The 22,246-nt window shown below is 38.5% G+C and overlaps 1 protein-coding gene across 5 annotated transcripts in view; it reads left to right on the top strand.

Moving 5' to 3' along the window:
- Grm8 (glutamate metabotropic receptor 8) overlaps positions 1-22,246 on the top strand; it is a 783,619-nt gene that overhangs the window by 339,966 nt on the left and 421,407 nt on the right. For all 5 annotated transcript variants that reach the window (XM_063241274.1, XM_003475159.5, XM_063241281.1 and 2 more), the window contains 3 exons: positions 12,230-12,365; positions 13,141-13,295; positions 13,877-14,014. In XM_063241274.1, coding sequence (XP_063097344.1) covers positions 12,230-12,365; positions 13,141-13,295; positions 13,877-14,014 — 429 coding nt within the window. The remainder of the gene's footprint in view (positions 1-12,229; positions 12,366-13,140; positions 13,296-13,876; positions 14,015-22,246) is intronic.

Below are 22,246 nucleotides of genomic sequence, written 5' to 3' on the forward strand. Positions count from 1 at the left end.
GTTAGAGAGCTCATTGTATACCCTGACCCTGTGATCTGTAATTGGCACTGTTGGTGTCGAGAGTGTCAGCATCTCTCCGAATGTGGACACAGAGGCAGGCAGGTGAGGGATGCTCCATGCCAGTGATTTCTACAGTGGATCCCCCTATTACTGGACTGTAAGAGATAAAATAAGGTTGCACTTGGTGCATGCCTCTTCTGCACAGGGAGTTTATTCTCATACTGCTGGGCTTCTTAGAGTCCCTGTAAGTCTATCTGGTATTTGATATAAGAAAAAGTATAAAGTACTTGAAGGAAAAAGTGAGAGAGAAAATAAACATAGAATTAAGTGTGATTTCACTCTTTTAATCTATGTTAGTCGAGATGACACTTTTGCTTCACAGTGATGAGTAAGATAAATCTTCTCTTTTACAAAGTACATTTTGAACTGACAAACTTACACAATTTCATCATGCTGTGCCCTTTCCTGCTAAGTCCCAGTTGTATATCACATAAGGAAGTGAAAATATTGTTACATGAGGCGTAATTACACTCATTTGAACCTTGGAACAAATTTTACTCAACTACTGCTAAAGGGCCATTGCATTGGGTCAAATTTTTATTTTCCTTATGTGTCCAGAAAGATGGAGAGAATGATGCCAGCATGGAGAGTTCATGTCCTTTCATTCTATTTAAAAACGTGATTATTTTGTTTGGCTCCATTGCTATTCTCTGAAGGTATAAACACAGGAATAATTAAGTAATTGAGGGGCTTTGTCACTTTTCGTTAGATTAGAATGATCAATATAAGCAATTATGATCAGCCTAAAATGCTAGCCAATCATTTTCAGTCAGTAGTTTAATTATTCTGTTTGACAATAGATACAAGGGTAGTATGTGTGCCTAAACCAAAATCTGTCATATAAATCTAACAATTTATATATATATAAAACCAGAGACCTGATCAGCTTTACATAGGGGTTAATTTGATGGAAATTGTGAACCAACTTGAAACACTGATAATAGTCATGCTTTTTAAAAGTTACATTTAGTATTCTATAACCAGCTTTGGAAATAATTTCATCCTAATAAGTTAATCCTCGATTTCTTTCACAGTTGGAACTTGGTGCTGTGGTATTATTTTTTTTGTGTCTTTTACTACATTATTAATAGAGATTTTTGTCTTAAGTAAACAACAACTAAAGCCAAAATTCTTTATCCCTTTAGATTGTTTTAACAAAACTTCTCTGTTAAAATTCCAGGAGTTTTATGGTTCTAATTCTCTTATCAGTGTAAGTGACAATTCCAGTTTTGTGCTGTTCCTAGAGATTGCCTTTCTATGCGTAATCAGTCTCCTTGGAAAAAGGGTTTAATGTTTCACAATAAAATTCCATTAATTGTTTGACTTATGCTATCATTTCAGAGTTGCAATATTTTATTTCTATTTGAATTTCAGTTTGTATATGCTGTGAATCTACCTTCAACAACCCAGCCCCAGCCAGAGAGAAACCTGATGTTCCTGACTCTGGGACTGTTTTAGGCTGGCAGCACCCCTAGCTATCAGCCTCTTGAGGGCTGTTCTGACTGTGAAGAGCTTCCTTGTTTACAGTTACCTTCTTTCCTTCCCAGGATGGCCCACATACAGGAATGATTGTATGACTCAGGGTTCTCTGGAGAAGCAGAACATATATACAAAGAAATTGATTATATGAAGTGGCATGCATGATTATGGATTCTGACAAGTCTACTATTTGCAAGTTAGAGAGGAGGGGAGCCCACAGTGTAGTTCTGATGTCTGAGAATCAGAAGTACTGGGGGCTGGAGAAGATCACTTTTTAGTTCAAGCAGAAGGACCAAATTGATATGCAGTCTTACCCTACATTTTTTGTTCCTTTCTGGCCTTTGTTGGATTGAGTGATGCCAGTAACCACTGGGGAGGACCATCTGCTTTACTTAGTTCATCAATTACTAGGAACAACCTTACAGACATACCAGAAATAATGTTTAACTAGATACCTGGGAAGCCTGTGGCCCAGTCAAGTGGACATAACATTAATCATACTGATTGGAATGCAAATGTATGCTTGGCCTTTGTGGCCTGTTTCAAAGTAACTTTTAAAATTCTGGTCTCAGAAGTCCCCATGGTGCTGGGGGCCTGCCACTGGGCCTAAGCTAGTTAGACTTTCTCTCTGCCCAGCCCTGAGTTTTCCTGAACCTCCTTTTTGTAGATGCCAAGGGCCAATCTCAAGAAGGTTTTCAAACTCTCCAAGAGCTTGTTCCTAGTGAGACCAACATAAAACATTATTATCTTAACACTTTAGAAATCTAGCTCTTAATAAGGTTCTGCAAATGTTCAAATGAAATGTGTTGTTTCCACAAAAAACTTTTGCTTAATTATTTACATCATTAATCTTAACACTTGTTATTATTCATTTACTGTTTTAAAGAGTTAAATGCTAAACTGCAGGTCCAAATCCTGGAAATATTGATGGGCTCGCTTTGAAAGAAGACTTGGATCCTAGAGACAAAGAGTTTAAGGGTCTATAAATAATTGTAAATATTTTTTCTTTTTCTCACATTGTATGGTTCTCATCAAATACAGTCATTTTATTAATCAGCATAGGCAAGTGAGCAAATATTACTTCTTAGAATTTAAAATATTTCATAATTTTTACAAAGGATGGTAAAGGGTTCAAGAAGGAGATTTATTGAAAATCCCATATTTTAGGTCCAAAGATCAACTGTCTCCCCTCAACAATGTGGGAGCTAACGCTTCCTTGTTATGATTATTGTTGTTAACAGTAATAATATTTGTCACATTTATCTAAAGCTTTCCTCTTTTTAACTGAATCTTCACATGATCCCTGGGAGATATCATGAGCCTTTTCACAGAGATGAGAAAAATGAGAAACAAGACACTTGTTTGAGATCAGACTGTACCTACCCCGAGGTCTTCTGACACCAACTCCGATTCCTTCCCTGCTCTGGTCTCTCTTTCCATTAGCAAATCAACATGTGTTCCCGTCTGGGACATCAGCTCATTGCCCTATGAGTCTCAGTTTCCTTAAGAGGTAAAAAGTTTGAAATTACATTGTTTACAAATATTCCCTTGTAAATAATCTATAAAACCAAGTTATAATGCCATTCCACAGATGAACATAACAAGGCTTAGGGTAGTATTCTAATACATGGCATAATAAAAATCTATTATAGTAGAAAGCCTATTTCAGTGGCAGTTGCCTCTCAACAGGATCCATTTAAAAAATTTCTTTTAATGACAATTGTTTTAAAACATATGTATCGTCAGTTGTTTTTCTGCTTCACTAAAAGAGCTGTGAAAGCAAGACTGTCTCATTTCCATTTATCTTAGCAGTACTTATCATTTATTCATTCAATAGTATTTTTAAAAATCTGTCTATACTAAGCACAGTTTTAGTATTGCGGGTACAGCAGTAAATGTGAAAGACAAGGTTCAGTAGTCTTGGAGCTCGAGTGGATAAGAGGGGAAAAGGAAAAAACAAAGCACAATGATACAAAAATACAATTATTGTGATTGCTGAAGTACAAAAGTAAAGTAGAAGAGAGACCTCAGTAAATTCTCCTGAGGATATATATATATACAGAAAGATTTGGAAAGTTTTGAGGGTTGACTGGCTGTAGGCTGAAGAAGTTTAAGTCACTTCTGTAATCCACGTGAGTCCTAAGTATCATAATTAAATTCTTAATACTCAATAGAAGCACTGTATTTATGTAACTGTCAGTTAGATTTACAAAGCACAACCTGCTGGGTTTTTTAAATGAGTCTTTAAGCTTGCTTTATCTTATTCATGAAGCATTTGCAGCCAGGAAACCACTAAGCTATCCATGTAGTCAGCTAGGAGTGGGCAAGATGATGGAAATGTAGATTTAGATTCAGATAGTCTGGCTTTGAAGCTCCTTTTCAGCTTCTTGCAAGCTGGTATCATCCCTGTTCTGTTTCCTCACCAGAAAATAATGATAGTACCAACTATAGAGTGCTGCCTTTATAATAACAAGAGTAAGAGTACCATTAGAGGAGATGAGAGCAGGAAGAATTAAGACTTGTGTCTGAGAATAAAGTGCTGAATTCGACATGTGATCTTCAATTACTGTTAAATAATTAAAAGGGGAAACCTACACAGACTCCTAGGAAACCAGACAGGAAATTTTGGAAAATAATCCATAATAAATTCTTCCATATAATATTTTTTCCTTAAGTGCTAAGCTTTAAAAATTGATTTTTGGTAGAATATCAAATTTAGTATCACTTGAATTATATACAATAAGTACTCCTAGAGAGTGGCATATGGAAAAGAGACACGATAGATCAATTCTTTGATGAAGTTTAATTTCTCTTCCTCTTGCCCACTCCAGGAGCTTAAATCAAGGCAGAGTGCTGTAAGAAGTTGAACAATAGATGTTAAGTATTATATGGAAGACGTCTTTTGATTAGTACTGAATGTTTGAATTTCACTTGACTTTTAAGCCAATTTTAGCAGGATGTACTGACCCCTTATTTGTGTGAAGTCATGGGACTGTTTGGGACAATGACTCATTTATCATTTATTGATGCATTTTTGGTATATCGTGTATTATTTTCTTTCATTGTTATCTAACTTTGCACTCATATTTGCCTCTTATGCCCACATCTTCACAATTATCCTGTAAGACTGCTGCAGACAGGCAGTTTGAATACCTTTACCTTCTGAAACATGGTAGACCGTAAGTGCTTATGAATGTATTAACTACTTTTTGACTGATGTAAAATTATGCAGTGCGAGTGAGTTTCCAGGCTAAGGAGAGCAACCTAAGCTTCTATCTCCAATCACTTGAGAAGTAACCAATCTAAAACTTAAGAAAACATTTTGGGGGCAGTGAACAGCAAGATGCCAGGTGGCACATGGCCTTTAAGATATTTGTTTGTCTGAAATCAATTAATTATGCAGTGTCTCTTTCCTGGGAGATACAAATTGAGGCCAATGACAAATATAAGCTGAGGAAAAGAAATAGAAAACGGTGAGATGGATATAGACTATATTAAAAATCCAGCTTAACTCAGTCTTTTATAAACAACAATGTTCAATAGATCCTTAGTGAATAAATCAATCAGTGAATTCAGACTTGATTGCCTGTTTGCTTCATCTGAAAGAGTCATAATAAAACATTCCTAACTTTCAATTCTTTTAGCTCTATAGCCACTAGTCTTTTCAGAACAATACTCAGATTGTAGCATGTATTTAATGGGATGCTTAACTAATCATGACAATTTAATTAAAAGGGCAGTCATTTGGAAATAGCTTTTATTCCCCAAAGTGTGTTAAAGTTTTGGTGTTGCATTTCTACCATTACCTGATTTTCCCAGTCACAATGGTTTATTTGTTGATTTGTAAAGACATTATATATAGTTTACATCATATCTCTGAAATTTGTTCCCAAGGTTTTTCAGAAAATGTGATCACTCCTTCCCCAAGCCATTCACCAGCTGCCTCTTCAAGCAAGTGGTTTGTTCAGAGCTTCATCAGTCACACTGTCCTATTGTTGATTTAAATATCAATCACCTAATGTATCTGCACCTGGCAAAGTTATAATTACATTTTCCCTTTCTCTAGTTGGCTCCGGCCCACTTTTGCAGTTTGATATTCCATGGGTATTTTGACGATAACCTGCCTTGAATTAAAACCATTCTTTTCTCTACTACATGCTTGCTCATCCTCTTGTATTTCCTGCTTGTTTAACGGCATCATCACATAACTGGTCACAAAGGCCAAACCCTTGGAGTCATACTTAGTGGCTTCACATTGCTTCACTACTTAGAGCAAATCAACACAAAACTCCGTTAATTCTAACTCAGAAATTCTGCCTGCTTTCCAGCATCAGCAGCACTGCCTTAATCATCAGTTCCCACTGCCAATTCCGATCATTTCTAACTCAGCTCACTGTCTCCTGTTCTGTCCACTCTGGATTGACAACCACATTAGCAATTCTTACCCACCTTCCTGCCACAAAATGCCGTGGTCATATGTGAGACATTTTCCTATGAGTCACTGAGGGACTGATGAAACAGAAACAGTAAGAAATGTAAACACTTTCTAGTCTTTGATAAACTCTGCGCGGCTATGTATGCTTTGGCTGTTGTCTACCTTCCTCACGTCCTGGTCTCACACTTTTGTCTCTTTACTCGTTACTGCTACTTGCTCTTTCTCATGCTTTCTTTTTCTCTACCATCCTTTCACCTTTTCAAAAAATAATTTATTTTTATTAGTACATGTTTGCAGTACAAAACGGTTGCATTTATTGTGGAATGTTGGCACATGTATGTAACACATCTTAATTCTTTTTCATCCCTTTCTTTCCTCTGACTCCTCTCTCCTGTTATCTTTTGGTCTGTTTTGCAAAAGATCCTTGTTTTCTGTTGTGTATCTTTTTACTTTGTTCTTTAATTATTTATGCTTTGGGCTTTTTTGTATAAGACAAAACATGAACTATTTAGGCTTGTGTATCTGATTTATTTACTTCACATTATGGTCTCAAGATGCTTCTATTTTCCTACAAATGACTCAAATTTGTCTGTCTTTATCCTTTTGATATCAACTGAATTATACCTTAGGGTACCTTTTTCTGAACATTCCTCAATCTCAATTAAACTCCTTAGTTCCTCCTGATAGGGTTTATCAAAGTTTATAATTATATGCTTATTTGTCGGTGTCGCTCCCGGCCAGCAGGAAAAACACACGACAGATTCTGACGGTGTGCAACCTTGTCTTTATTTGTCTCCGCGTGGGCCCCGCGAGGCCTCCGCTCTGCCACCAGCCCTTTCTCGCCGGTGGACTTTCTCTATCTCTCTCTGTGCTTCTCTCTCGTGGCGGGAGAGGCATTTACTTTTATAGGGTAACAGTGGCCAATCAGTTCAAAGCGCGCGATGCGGGCTGATTGGCTAACATCAGTTGTTGCTAGGCAGACTATCTTACAGAGCGGGTTGTTTACGTCGCCAGGGCAATCAGGGGGCAGGAAGCAGGCGCCATTTTGGCTCACTCGATGGGAGGGGTAATCTAGCTCAGGCTTTGCTCTTTCCTACAGGCCTCACGTCCGCCAAGTAAGGCAACCAGGCTCGGCCGCGGCTCCCAACATCTCCCCCTATTTTATTTATTTTGAATGAATGTACGCATCGCAGCCCGCCCTGGATTGAGTGCAGAGGCTTATGCCCTGTGTTGAGGCCCACCGTAGGCCCTTGGCTTGGACCCTGGTCGGCCGTCCCTGGGTCCGCCAAGGCCTTGAGACCCTCGTCCTTTTTCCAGGGCCAGGAGTGAACTGGACGGAACCTGGATGCACATAGGCATGCACTCATGCCCCTCCGTGTGATCCCCTCGGAGAGACATCTAGATCTGGGCAGATTCTAGTAATCCAGCGGCTTTTGTGCAGTATGGGGTAGGGCCTGGCTTAGGTTGAGTTGTGCTGGGGAGGCACGCTCTTACCCGTCATTGACTCACCTACCCTGCTGTGTGGTGTCAATAGGGAAGGAATGCGGAAGACCCGCCACACCTAGACCCAGTCGTAGGCCAGTCGAGCGAGCCATGCGTAAGCCTGGGGGTCATTGTGCCCATCACGGGCTGCTGCCAGGGCCGCATGGTCAACCACGCGTATTTGACGCCGGGCCGCCGCAAGGCGCCCATTAATAAATGATGTGACCCATCGGAGCAAGCATGGTCCTATAAGCAGGAGCAAGAACAAGGAGCATAGAGGGCCTAACAAGGGTAGCACATAGGGGAGCAAGCCGTTCCAGGCCCCCAAAAAGGGATTGTCCTGCAGTTCTTTTAGGGCTCATCTTGTTGTTGGGTCTGCGGTTGGCCTCTGGTGGAGCAGGCCTGATCTTCAGTCCAGGGACTTGTCGCGTCAACCTCTCTGGGACCCACAGTGGTTCTCGTCCCGGTTCCTGCGGAAAAACACAAACCGCGCCTCGGTTCCAGCTGATTACCGGATCCGGGCCCATCCATTGTCCTGTCATAGATAACCGCGCCTTTGGAGGCAGGCCTTGGCTTACTCCCCCTTTTTGTTTTTTATTTTATTTTATTTATTTATTTATTTATTTATTTATTTTATTTTATTTTTTTTATCGGTACCAGGGATCGAACTCGCGATTGCCTGCTTACAAGGCAGGCACTTATGCCGCTGAGCTAAATCCCCAGCCCCTGTTTCCTCGACCAGCGTTTCTCTCAGCCTGCTTGGCAGAGAACTCTGCGTACCATGCTCGCCAATCAAGATAACTACCCGAAGGAAGGCATGCCTTGGCCAGCTGCATCCAATCACCCGGTGTAAGAGGCTGAGAGGCAAGATTTTCTAGCATAGCTATGGTATAAGGAGCTGTGGGCCCGAAGGTCGTGACAGCGCTTTTTAATTCTCTAATCTGTTTTATTTCAAATGGTTTCCAAACATTGCGCCCTTGGCCTGGGGCCATTTGCACAGGAAATACTCCATAAGGACCGTAATCTATTCCTTGCATCGATGGATCCCCTCTGGGCCATCGTTCACCCCTCCATAGCCGCCCATGAAAATACCGTCCGCCCCGCGGCGCGACGTCATAGGACGGCGGTCGCGACAGAGTGGAATGGGGCGTCACTTCCTGTGCCGGCTGAGAGAAGGGAGGGTCCCCTGTAGCGGCCTCTCGGCGGGGAACCGCTTCTGGAAAAGAGCTCCAGGGCGGAGCGGATGGCTCTCTATCTCCTCCCTGCCAGAGAGCGCTCGGGGGTCCTTTCTCTTCTCTCTGCTTTTCTCGGGCGGCGCACGCACACAATTCGCGGCGCAACTCGGCATAGGGGTTTTTGGCCTCTCGGCTTCCTGCCCCACCTTCTAGTTCCTCCTCGCTATCTGAGTCGGAGGACTCCAGAGCTTGGGTGTCCTCTATCTTTCCCTGGATCTTCTCCCCCTGGACGGATCCCTCCCGAGAGCATTTTGATTTTGCCTGCTCAAAAGCCTTGCGTGCGTCCATGATTTTTGCGTCTCTAACTGCCGACGGGAACCCCTTCCCCTCCCCTTCAAGACACGCATGTATCATTTCCCACAGGGGGCGAATAGCCGGCGAAATATCGCCTTCCAATTCCGCCGAGGCGAGGTCCCCGCCTAACTTCTCCCATGACGGCAGGTTTAAATGCCCTGTGGGTAAAAACCAGGGAGCCACCCTATCTACCTCCGCTATGAATAGTTCCAGTGTTTTTTGACCTACCCTGAAGTCTCTAGATTTTAAAAGCTTTGTAAGGGCCTTTACCAAGGGCCGCGCCTCTGCGCTCGGTAAATTACCCATCTTTAACCTCTAAGGGCTGTAACTCACCACGTGTGACTTAGAGAACCCGTCACCTACGCGTGAGCCTGAGGGGAGTCTAAAAGCCCTGTAGGTGCGCGCCACCCAGAGCCCAGGCTTATCCCCCACTCACCTGTCCGGCAGCACCACGCTGGAGCGTTGCACACCCCCGAGGGGAGTGATCAGATCCCCGTACGGGCCACCAGATGTCGGTGTCGCTCCCGGCCGGCAGGAAAGACACACGACAAAGTCTGGCGGTGTGCAACCTTGTCTTTATTTGTCTCCGCGTGGGCCCCGCGAGGCCTCCGCTCTGCCACCAGCCCTTTCTTGCCGGTGGACTTTCTCTATCTCTCTCTGTGCTTCTCTCTCGTGGCGGGAGAGGCATTTACTTTTATAGGGTAACAGTGGCCAATCAGTTCAAAGCGCGCGATGCGGGCTGATTGGCTAACATCAGTTGTTGCTAGGCAGACTATCTTACAGAGCGGGTTGTTTACGTCGCCAGGGCAATCAGGGGGCAGGAAGCAGGCGCCATTTTGGCTCACTCGATGGGAGGGGTAATCTAGCTCAGGCTTTGCTCTTTCCTACAGGCCTCACGTCCGCCAAGTAAGGCGACCAGGCTCGGCCGCGGCTCCCAACACTTATTATTATTTTCATTAAGCTTAAATCACCCACAACATTTCTAAATTCTGTGATGGCAGAAACCATGTCCATTACATTCACCATTGCATCCATAGTCCCCACACATTACCTGATTGAACCTGGATATTTAATAAATGTTAATGGAGGAATTAATCAATCTCACAATTATTAATGGCCAATCAATAGGCAAGCTAACTACAGGGAGTGGTGTGGCTCCATCTGTGGACTGTGAAAAATTTGTAGCCTGAAGAACGTATTGTAAGGTTATTAAGAGTATTTCTACTAGAGATACTTTCTAATGTTCTCAAACTCTTAAGAAAAATAAGCCTTTTATATTTTAACTCTGTTAATAATACATTATTATACATATTAGATCTGATTATACAGGTTGGAGATACACTACTAGAACTACTAGATATTTCTTCTTGTATGGCTACCTCAGTTTTCTTCCTAGGACACAAAATAAAATGCATCTTGTAACTTTTCTGCTTATGATCTCTTAATGGGTTCTCATACTTTTTAGGATAAAACTTAAATTATTAGAAGTGTTAGCCCACTCAGGCTGCTGGAACAAATGACTATAGTTTTCCAGACAACTAAATTTTACTTCTTATAGTTCTGGAGCCTGGAAGTCTAAGATGAGCAAGATTGGGATAAATTCTGGTGAAGACTCTGTTCCCTGTTAATAGGTAGCTGCTGTTTTGTGTGTCCTCGAATGGCAAATGGCTCAAGGGAGCTCTCTGGGCTCCTTTAAATAAAAGGTCTAATATCATTCATAACGACAACACTCTCATGACCTGTTCCCCTTTCTAAAATCTCACTTCTTTAAAACCATCACACTGGGGTTAAGTTTTTACTTATGAATATTCAGTTTGCAGCATCTAACTTGACTAATGTCATTCTCAATTTGGATCTGTTGTTTTTTCTAACCTCAGCCTTGGACAGTTTCTACTATAAGTCACGATCAAGGGTGGTTCTTTCATTCCTTGGGCTCTACCACAAATGTTCCACAAAACTAGCTCTTTTAAGCACTTTTGTTATTCCTTTTTCTGTGCTCCCATTATGTGGTATACTGTAATTTATCATATATTTCTTAATAATTGTAATGCCTGTTTTCCAGACAAGATAATATCTCTTGAATTAGGTTGTATATTTTCAGTTTTAAGTCCAATGTGTAGCATGCAATGGCATCCAATAATAGATGAATGACTGAATATATTGCCAATTGTTTAGAAATAAAAATGCCTTTGCCCATTGAAGTCATGCTATAAACAGTGATTTAATTCTCAACTGACTCTAAAAAAACCATTGAAACCATAAAACAATAGAAGCCTATTAATAATACTGAATTCACTTAAAGTATCAAAATATGCTATCTTTCTGCTCTACTACAGTTGAAGAACTTCCTCTCACCTCGCCCCAGGTAAAACTTCCTCCTCCTGCAGCCCATTTTTTTTTTCTTTTAATTTTTTTGTCTTTTTGAGACAGAGTCTCACTATGCATCTCAGGCTGGCCTTGAGCTCACTTTGTAGCCCATGCTGTTCTGGAGCTCACAAGGACCCTCCCAAGAGCTAGGATTAAAGGACTAGGCCATCATCATTCCTGGTTACAGAGTGACTGGGTAGGCCAGGCCGGCCCTGAAATTGTGATCCTATTGCCTCAGCCTCTAGAGTGCTGAGATTACAGTGTACTAGCTAGTGCAAACATCTTCTCTTAACTTTACGGTCTTTTCCAAATCTTTTTCTTTAGCCTTTGATTTCTTTAGAAGGAGAGGTCTTCCTTCTTTCCTTTATTTCTCCCTCTTCCTTTCTCTCTGCCTATCTCCTTCCCTCCATATCTAAATGGCTTCCTTCCTTCCTCCCTTCCTCCTTTCTTATTTTCTTTCATTTTTCTGTGTTATAAGATGGAATTTATATCATTTTATGGTAGAGATGTGTCAAGTGAAGTTTTGTATCTTTGAAACTTGTCTGTGCCTCCCATAGACTTGAAGACTTTTTCTTATTGACATATCATTGAGCAGTGCATCTTGCAGCAATACTATTAGCAATGAAATGAATATAACATTAAGTTTGCTAATAAATGAAGGTAGCAAAAGACTCATCTATGATTAAGAAACTGATGTCATTTGATGCATATATTATAATGTAAACAAACTTGATTAATTTTGGTAGGTGAGAATAACAAATATTATGAGAAGCTATATCCTCTAATGAGTTATGTACTCTGATACAGTAATTTCATTTATATTTAAGTTTTCATTAAATAAGTACTCTTTCTGAATTCACTCTCTTTTTTAAAATAGGTGGTGTTTGCATCGCTCAATCACAGAAAATCCCACGTGAACCAAGACCTGGAGAATTTGAAAAAATTATCAGACGGCTGTTAGAAACACCTAATGCTCGAGCAGTGATTATGTTTGCCAATGAGGATGACATCAGGTGTTGATTACTTTTCTTCTATATAAAGGGTCAGATTTGTGCCCCATATCCTTGTCAAACATATTTCATGTTCAATGTAAAATCTTCAGAGATTTCATCAGAATTGCTAAGTTTCTCTGAAATTATGACTGCTTTCCACAGTAGACAAAACAAAGACTTCTAGTTCCTACACCTAAAATGCCTATCAAGTAAAACCTGGTAGTGTATGAGACTGGATAATAAGGATGACAGAGGGCTGGGAATGAGGTTAAGGAGAAGGCTAATTTCCTTTAGGAGTTGATAAGACTTCAGCAGTTAGAATGATTAACTAGTTGTTTAATAGTAACCTACTACGTATATTTAACTTTCTAAAACTGGTCATCCTAGTATGCTTTCTGTTGCAATAATTTAATATCACATAGAATAGAAGTTCTATTTTAGCTTATGCTTCTGGAAGCCAGAACATTAAACTGGAATGTACTTGGCATTTGGTGAGGGCTGAGCCGTGACATGGGGGAGAGTTTCACCTGGTGAGATGGAGCAGCTCCTTGCTTGCTTCTCTTCCTCACCTTAGGAAGTCACTAATGTTGCTGGGGGGGGCACACCCTCATATTAGCTAAATTTAATTACCTGTCAAGAACCATACCTCCAACATGTGACCTTGGGAAGTAAATTTCAATGATATACCAAACTTGGGGAACACATTCAAATTATGGTGCTAGTTTTAAAACATTTAAAATTGTAATGCTTCTTGATAAATGCACTATGCTTTATTTTTTTTTTTTTCTACCTGTAGGCGGATATTGGAAGCAGCAAAAAAATTAAACCAAAGCGGGCATTTTCTTTGGATTGGCTCAGATAGCTGGGGATCCAAAATAGCACCTGTCTATCAGCAGGAGGAGATTGCAGAAGGGGCTGTGACAATTTTGCCCAAGAGAACATCAATTGATGGTAAGGATTCACATGGGAATATTTGTTTTATTATGACTGGATCAAAACTCAAGGAAGAAGTAGAGTATCTGAATAAAATGAAATGAAATTATTATTATTGACGCTGAACAGAATTTTTATCTCTGTTAATTGAATTGTTAATACAGTGATTGTGTAAACAAGCACATAATTTAATGGTTATCTTTCATGTTTTATGTGCTTCTTCTAACTTTAAGGAACAAGTCGTAACATGATTGGAGAAAAATTACTTGATTTATAAAAAATTAATATATTATGTGGGGTTGACCCATAAATAAATGCAAGAGGAAAGAGTTGGGGCATTTTTGAAAGCCAGCTGATTTCTAACAGCTTTTCTGGTGATCTTGAGAGTGACTCGAACTCCTTTCCTGTGATGCTCAATCCTGAGCAGGGTGCTAGGATGGGTATTATCTACCGAGTCTCCTTGAATTTACCAGAAGAGAATCCTTATGTCTGGACCTTTTGTTACATATATTGATCACAACATCATGTCTATTCAAAAGTTCTGGTAATATCTATTGTGATTTTGGAAGCATAGTAAAATTCTTTCTTCTTTATAATAGGATTTGATCGCTATTTTAGAAGTCGAACTCTTGCCAATAATAGAAGAAATGTATGGTTTGCAGAATTTTGGGAGGAGAATTTTGGATGCAAGTTAGGATCACATGGAAAAAGAAACACTCACATAAAGAAATGCACAGGTAACCATTTAAATCTTTCCCTTGGTACATTTGTCTTAGAATTGTCTCATAAATGGAATTGTTTCTATGAATAATGTTGAGGGGTTTCTTCTATTTATTTGTGTCTCTTGTCCTGGTTTCTCAGCAAAGTTAACTTTGTCCTCACAGGCCTTTCATTAAACTTAGTTTTGCTCACTTGTTCTTACTATCAGTCAACAAAAATATTTATTGAAATCATGCATGCAGTGCTGTAGTATTTCAATTCTGTTTGAGTAATAAAGCATCTATTTTATTTTGGAGACAGGACTTTATTTGTTTTGATGGGATTAGACCAACAAGACTCTTTATTGCTCTCTAGGAGTTTAAATGTAGTGAGAATGATGAATCATATGTTACTATATAACAATATTTTTCAATCATTTCAATCCATGTCCCTTTACTTTATTTTTCATCCTACCATAGCACCTATCTTGGGGTAGTTCTTATTTTTCAGTGCTCTGCTTTCTACCACTCATACTTAAAATTACTAATGATGTAGTGTACCATTTTTGATGTCAGAATAAAACTGTATTTATTTGAAGTGAAATGTGGAATTTTAAAAATTTCTTATCTCTGAATAGTAACCTTATCAAAGTTGTAGACCCAAGAGCAACATAAACAATGGTCTTTAATAAACTAACACATTGAAAATGATATTTAAAGAAAGCTCATTATAGTAGGATGAAAAAAATTAGGAATAATTTTGATAAAGATGCAGAATCCCTGTACGCTAAAGCCTACAGTATCTGGACCTGTTGGAACATGTTTATTAACACTAATTGCCTCATTACTCACCCAAATGTTTTGATGTATCTCCTTTCCCTCTATCACACTTCCTTTGGAAATCACTGTTCAACTAAGCGAACTAATATATTAAGTGCTACAGCATACATCTAATCAGAGTGAAGGTGGAGATAAGAAAGGAAGTCATATAGGGAAGAGATCTGATTTTAGGTTTCTAATGCTAAGAATGCCTAGCGTTGCTAAGGAGCTCTGGTGTGTGAAGAAAGATAAGACTTCTGCTTAAGGGGCTTTGATTTAAGTGTTATGGGAATTGGGGAGGACACTCAGTACAGTAAGAAAACATGGATGTGAGCATATTCTTCTAAATGTTGAGATGTACTTACCAGGAATGCAGCAAAGTAAAAATGAGAGAGAGAGATGGAATGGAACTAGGAAAGGGGATGGCAATTTAGTTTGTGTGATCTGAGGATGATTCACACAGGAGGTTACATTCAAGGTGAGACCTTGTCACTGTAGTTGTCAGCCATGTGGAGATAGGAGGCTACACTTTCTGGGACCTAGAACCTAAATGAGCTCCTTTGGTTCAAAGTATAGAAAAAAACAGACCTGGGAATCTAGGATTACAGTATTATACCAGAAAGAGAGATTGATGGCTGATGGAGCTAAACATATAGGTTATAAATGAAGCTCCTTAGAGAAACTCCAGAGTTGATAAATTTGGACTTCATCATACCTGTAAGACAAAATGACACAGAACTTTTAAATCTAAATAATTGCTCAGATATCTTTTGTAAGAAGGTTCTGGCAAAAGTGTCAGAAGAACTGAAATTCAGGGCTAAAAAGAGGCACGTGAGCCAGGACTCACCCAGTAGGAGCATCCACCTGCATGCAGGTTAGGCATGGGATACACATATAGTATTTATAGCACTTGGGCAGTGATTACATTGGGTTGGGGATAGTAAGCGATGAAGGTTCAAAATGCTAAATTTCTATCAGTGATGTCTAGAAAAGTAGTGATATAATTAATTAGTTAACAGAGTAAACAGTAGAATGACTAGTAGATATTTGGGAACTAATTTGAATGGGGGTCTAACACAGCCCCATTGAACTGCCCAGCAGATGGCAGGATAAGGTCTGGGACCTTGCAAAGAGTTCACTGAAAGGTCAAATAAGGGCATCATAGAATCTTCACAGTTAAAGACAAGACACTTGCCCTATGAGACTGGGAAAAGATGGGGAATAATGACAAAGGGAGGAGCAAAGAAAAGAAACTGAAAATGGTGGGCTGGGGGAAGGGAGATGAACTGAATCAAGGCTACCTCAGTCTGTAGGAGTGATGAAAGCCTAAGAGAACTGAGGCTGAGGGATAAAAAGTATTATAGAGTCATGATTGGAGAGAGAAAGAGAGAGAGAGAGAGAAAGAGAGAGAGAGAGAAAGAGAGAGAGAGAGGAGAGAGATGCAGAAGAAAAGAAGCAGAAGCAGCAGAAGAAGAAGTAGAAGAAGAAAAGAAGAAGAAGAAGAAGAAGAAGAAGAAGAAGAAGAAGAAATGAAGAAATGATGCTGTTTCAAGAAGCTTGGCAAAGAAATAAAGTGGGTAAGGTAGGAAAGCTAGAGAACAAAACAAGAATAGAGGATTTTAAAGGATAGGTCATATTTAAATATACTCTTAGATAAAGGCGAAGAAGAGAAGTTCCTAGAGATGAAAGAGAAATTCAGTGTGTAGCAGGATCTTGAAGAAACTTCAAGACAAGGCATTAAGAGGGCAGTGTTATCTCTAAAGAGTGGGATTTATTTGAGGAAAAATATACCCATATATATATATATGTGTGTGTGTGTGTGTGTGTGTGTGTGTGTGTATTTATCCAGAGATGAAAATTCTATGATTAAATGCTAAACTTGAATAAAGATATTAAAGAAGTTAAGAAAAATGTAAGTTCAAGTTGTAAAATCCGCAGTTTTGTTGAGGAGGTGTTTGATAACAAGGATTTGGGAAAAAGTATTCAAGATAAGGAGAAGGTGCGTCCACAGACCAAAGGCATAGAGTAGGACATGGCATAGAGGTAACAGGACAGCAAGGGGCCAGCTCATCAGAGATGCATGTAGAGAACAGTGGGAAATGAAGAGGAGCTGACTTGTAGAAGACACTTTAGACTGAGAATAACATGTGTTTTCCATTCATATATGTTTTTATACTATGTTTAATTCTGAACATTATTGTTTGGTCCTCTCCAAATTAAAATCCTGTTGTTTAGACTGCAATATTAAAAATATATGGGTTCATGAATGTGTATGTGTGTGCACATGTATGTGTGTATTCACATCTATGCCCCTTTTATGTGTCTTGGTTCTAATTTCTTGCAGATGTGTACACACATATATACACATGCATACACACAGCAAATTGTTAGGAAATGAGTTGTTAACCAATCATATAACATTTTAATACATTTTAGGATAATCAGTTTCATTAATTGCATTTTTACTAACAAATATATGTATACAACTCTCAGCATCTTTAGACAGTATGTGCTAGATATGTACTAGTTATAAATACTGGACTGCTTTCTTGTGGAATCCAGATTTTACAGCAGGTCTGCTTCTGATTCCTTTGGTTTATTTGAGTGCTGCTTTAATTGATTTGTCCAATAGGAACTACTTCTAGAGGGATGAAATTGTGTTTACTTTAAGATCTAGAGCAAACTCACCTTTAGGAAACTAGCTTAGTAAAAAGATTTTCATGTAAAAGAATTTACATGAAGAAAAGAATTTATTTACAGAAGTCATGGAAGATCCTAAAGTATCTTATGTCTGGGCATAAACAAACAAATAATGAAAAGTTCTAACTTATATTTTTAATAGTAAAATATAAAAGTTTCCAGATAATAAGAGAAAACATTTGTGCCCCAAATTTCTGTCACACTCAGTTTTCATCTCTTTTTTGGGTAGAGAGGGAAGAAAACCTAGAGAAAATGCAGCTAAGTGATAAATTTATAGGCTATCCATGAGTAGAGATGCCCAAGGCATGAAAATTTTAAAATTTTAAAATCTTCCTTGAAAATGTTCATCTTTAACCACTTACAATGAGAAAAACATGTAAGGAAATCTTTGAGAGCAAGAGATCTCTACGACGTCTTTTCTCTCCACATTTAAAGCATCATTCGTGGGTTATATGTGTTCAGTACAATTTTACATTAGACACTGGTAATCTGTGAACATAATTATTAATTTCCACTGGGGGCAATGCTGGCAATGTATTTACATGGATAAAGGTGTGCTTCTTGGCAGGTTTGTGCTTCTGACTTGTTAATTTTTAGGAGACAGAACATTTTTCCAGCTGTGAGGAGTATTCGCTTCCTAATATTAACTCAGCTGAGACAGTTTTTTGAGATGATTCTCCCTTAGAATCTCAGTAAAGCTCTCAGGAAGGTGTGACAGTACTGTTTAAATTTTGATATGCTGGCCAAATTCCAAGTGAGGTAATTCTACTATCCACTTAGCTATTTATGTAGTTATTATTTCTTCTGAGAGCAGCTGAGTTCTGAAAGCTACCACTATTTAATCCTACTTAAAATTCCCTTTGTCTTTTTCAAGAACAGAAAAAGAGCTCGTTTATACTTATTATCAGCAGAGATGGGTGTTATTTTATAGACGTTTTTCTGATCTTTCCCTCCCTTATTCTACTCTCAGCCTTCATGCCTTTGTGCGCCCCAGAACTGGCACCCACAGACACTTTGAATGTATCTTTAAGGTTTCTCTGTCTTGACACGTTTTTCACACACCCATTCCCCTAGTCAAGCCTCAACCTTAACTCCTTTTCCACTGTACCTGTTCATCAGTTTCTTTTGTCTTTCCTTATCTTTCCTTTGATCTGTCCTTTATCTGACATTGTTTTGTCCAGCAAGGTTCCACTAGAAGTGTAGACTTTTCCTTCAGAGGTCACGCTTGACTGTTTATGGTTGTTAATGACTCTCAAGTCCATTCTGTCTTCTCTCGCATGGTGGGTGTTGCACAGATTTGAGTATGTGTGGTTGAGCTCTCACCTCACAGACAGACTTGTTCTCGGCTTACACTGTGTCTGTTGCCTTCATTTCTCTACGGTGATTTCTAAATAGCTCTGCTCTTCTCTAAACAACATTCTTTGACCAACCCAATTTATCCAGTTCATCCCCTATGCCACCTCTGAACCCTCCTTGGTTTCATTCATTCATTCATCATTTTTTCAGTTGTAGACTCATTTGAATGGTTCACCATGCATCAGGCATTATTCTATAGTAATGAAAACAAATAATGGATTTCCCTTGACTTTAAGGAGCTCACAAAGATATACACATTGCCTGGTGAATTTGAAGTTTTTCTCTGTCTGCTGAGTTTTAATCCTCAGTCAGAGGTTGGAGCACTGGAGCTTAGCCTGCATACAGCTGACACTCAGATACTAAATGGTGGTGAGCATATGCTACACAAAATGGCCTATTGATTCTTATTTATGATGATAGAAGTAGCTGTAATGGAAAAAGCAATGCACAAATATGTTTCATCCCACAAACAAGCAATTTTGTCAGTGAACCAAATAGCAGGCTCAATAATTAGCTCCTGGAAAGTCCTGGCAGTTTATTTCCTAGTGCCAGAGTAACTAGGCAACTTTTCAGGTATAACTACCTCGCAGCAATCCTCAGTCTGCTTTGGAAGGCAGAAAAGGGTGAAAACTTGCTCTTCTTCACCCAGGACTCGTGGATATGCTGTGAATGAACTGGGCAGTTAGCAAGGAGGATAGATTCCCACAATTTGATTTGATGATTCAGAATGAAAGAAAATCAAGATAAGCTTCTCTGAATTGAAATGTGTTCTGGCATCTCCATTTGTCCCTTTGTCTAGTAAAACTCTGTGAGGAAAAATGTCTTTACGTTAGCACTGTAAGGTGGCCAGTGACTTGTATGCTCTTGTTCTAGGCAAATAAAATAGCAAAAATCCCAGAATGACTTATTCATGCCACTTCTGAGAATTCATATGGAATTTCAATAGATGTATCTGCAATGACAAAACAGGCATTGATTTCAGAATTTAGAGATGGGATATAAAATTAAAGTCATTCTTCCGATCTTCTAGGTAAAGAAACTAGAAACCAGAGTAGTAAGTTATTTTTTTTAAAAAAATCACAGTATTAATCTCACAGATGCAACTAGAATCCTGGTCTCTTTTATTTGAATTTGTCCTTGACATTTATATCATTAATTTATTTGATTACTTACTTATTTAAGAATTTTTATCACATAATTGAAAAGTATTTTCTTCTTTGCTCTTTATGATGCTATACTGCATGATACAATACATTGCAACATTTAATAATCACCAGTTCAAGGCAAAACAAAAATAACAAATTAGTTGTTACCTAATCCTACTGAAGACAGTTAAATATTTTAGCATTATTCGCATTGATTTTCAATTATGTAAATGATTTTTACCTTTGAGTATGGAAGAATATAAACCTTTTTATCCACTTGCTTACTTCCCATCCATTTGTACAACTACAACTGGTACCACATTCAGAAAAAAAAATATATAGGAATATAGGAGAAACTACTGACTCTAAACTTTCATAGCACTACCTCCGGTTATATAATTACAGAAGTTACTTTTGCTAAATTACAGTTTTTTTAATTTATTAATTACCTTAAAGAAAAATGTTTGTTAAAAAACAAATTGAGAAGAACTTTAACACCACCTCTAGAACTGTAGCATGTGCACAAGCCACGTAAGTCATCTTAAAATGCAAATTTTTGATTTTGTAGATCTAGGCTGAGGCATTTTATATTTCTGACCGACTCCCAGATAATCTGAATGCCAGTGAACTCTGAGTCACAATTTGCATAAAAGAGACTATTAGAGTTAGCTTATAGTGATAGCAGTAGCACCCAAAGCTTAATTAGTAGAGTAAATATTCAGCTATGCTAGGGATTACTGATAAACTCAAGGTGTTTTCATAAGATCATCTAAAAGTTTGCAAATAAATTGTAAAATGCAGAAACTTCAATCAGCTGCCAATGTTTTAGGTACTTTTTAAAAATAAGAATTTAGGTCAGTATAAATATACAGTATCGTGGTGTGAGTGTGTGTGTGTGTGTGTGTGTGTGTGTGTTGTGTATGTATGCATTTGGGTATGTTTTCTCATTAGGAAATTCAAAAGTGGGAAGCTTAATTACCAAATGTAAAGAAATGTACACAGATGCATCTGTATCTCTCACATCTGAAAAGTAGAGTGCAAAGTTTGCCATTTTGTTTGATTACCAAATAACCAAACTACTCTTAAAATTTAAATTATATTTTCATTATAAAGGCACTTCCGATCACAAATGCACATAGAGTAAAGGAACTGGAAAGGTTCATAGAGATCACTTAGCTAAATACTTTCATGTTTCAGGAAAAGAAGTAGATGCCCATTGGGCCTAGGTGGGTTGCCTAATGCCCTGTACTCATGTGGAAGTGATGGTAGCACTGAAGTCTGATTTGATACCTGAATTTTTCCCTCTCTTGGTCTTGAAGGCTGTTACTTTCCTTGCTTTTGAAGCTGAGTTGTATGGATCATTCCGTTCTTTTTCTTGGCATAATGACTTGAATACTTCCCAATGGCCATTCAAGTTTCACAATTTTTTTTTTTTTTGAAACTCCTTTTGAGAGGGGTCATGTTGATGTTGTCTTGATTTAGGAACACTTATTACACTAAAATTGGAGAGGCAACTAGAGTAAACTGAAAGGGTACATAAATGCTCACTGTTATCAACAAATAAGTTAAAACAGAAAAATGCCCATCTTTTGGATGAAAATGAATTTAGGAGTTTCAGGATTTATTTCTACAAATACCACAGGAGATTCTAACAATAGCAAAGAGGAGTGGGAAGTACCTGTACCTCTGGAATATTACATGTAGAATCAAAGAAAAAGAAAAAGAAATATCAATGCCAGCTAAGCAGGTTTTTGAGAGTAGTTATTTGAAAAATATTGTCAGTCACAGGCTGATGAACGTAACATGGACATTAGGACAGTACAGAAGCAGAAGAAATTGTCTTGCTTTCAATGCTCGGTTGGACATTATAGTGAACAAATTAATCAAAATCAAACAAAATGGACACAGAAATATATATATATTTCTGTATAAGATATATATATATATTTATATATATACACACACACAAATATATGACATATATATATATATATATATATATATATATATATGACAAATTTGATATCTCTTCCCCACAAAAAAGTAGAAAGCAGAAAAATGTAAGGTACACTACAAAATGAATAATTCTTAAGAAGTTTTTTCCTGGCTTTCTTGGGGGAAATCTCATAGTTGTGACTTGATAAACTAAAAGAAAATTGTACCCAAACTGTTAGGAACATGTCAAAACAGAAAAACTACTTGTACCTAATTGAACGAAGAATTGGGAACAGTCAGGTAAAAAAGGCCTAAA

The sequence above is a fragment of the Cavia porcellus genome, unplaced genomic scaffold, assembly GCF_034190915.1.
Source record: "Cavia porcellus strain 051 isolate PalLab524CR breed Dunkin Hartley unplaced genomic scaffold, mCavPor4.1 scaffold_2, whole genome shotgun sequence".
Classification (NCBI taxonomy): domain Eukaryota; kingdom Metazoa; phylum Chordata; class Mammalia; order Rodentia; family Caviidae; genus Cavia; species Cavia porcellus.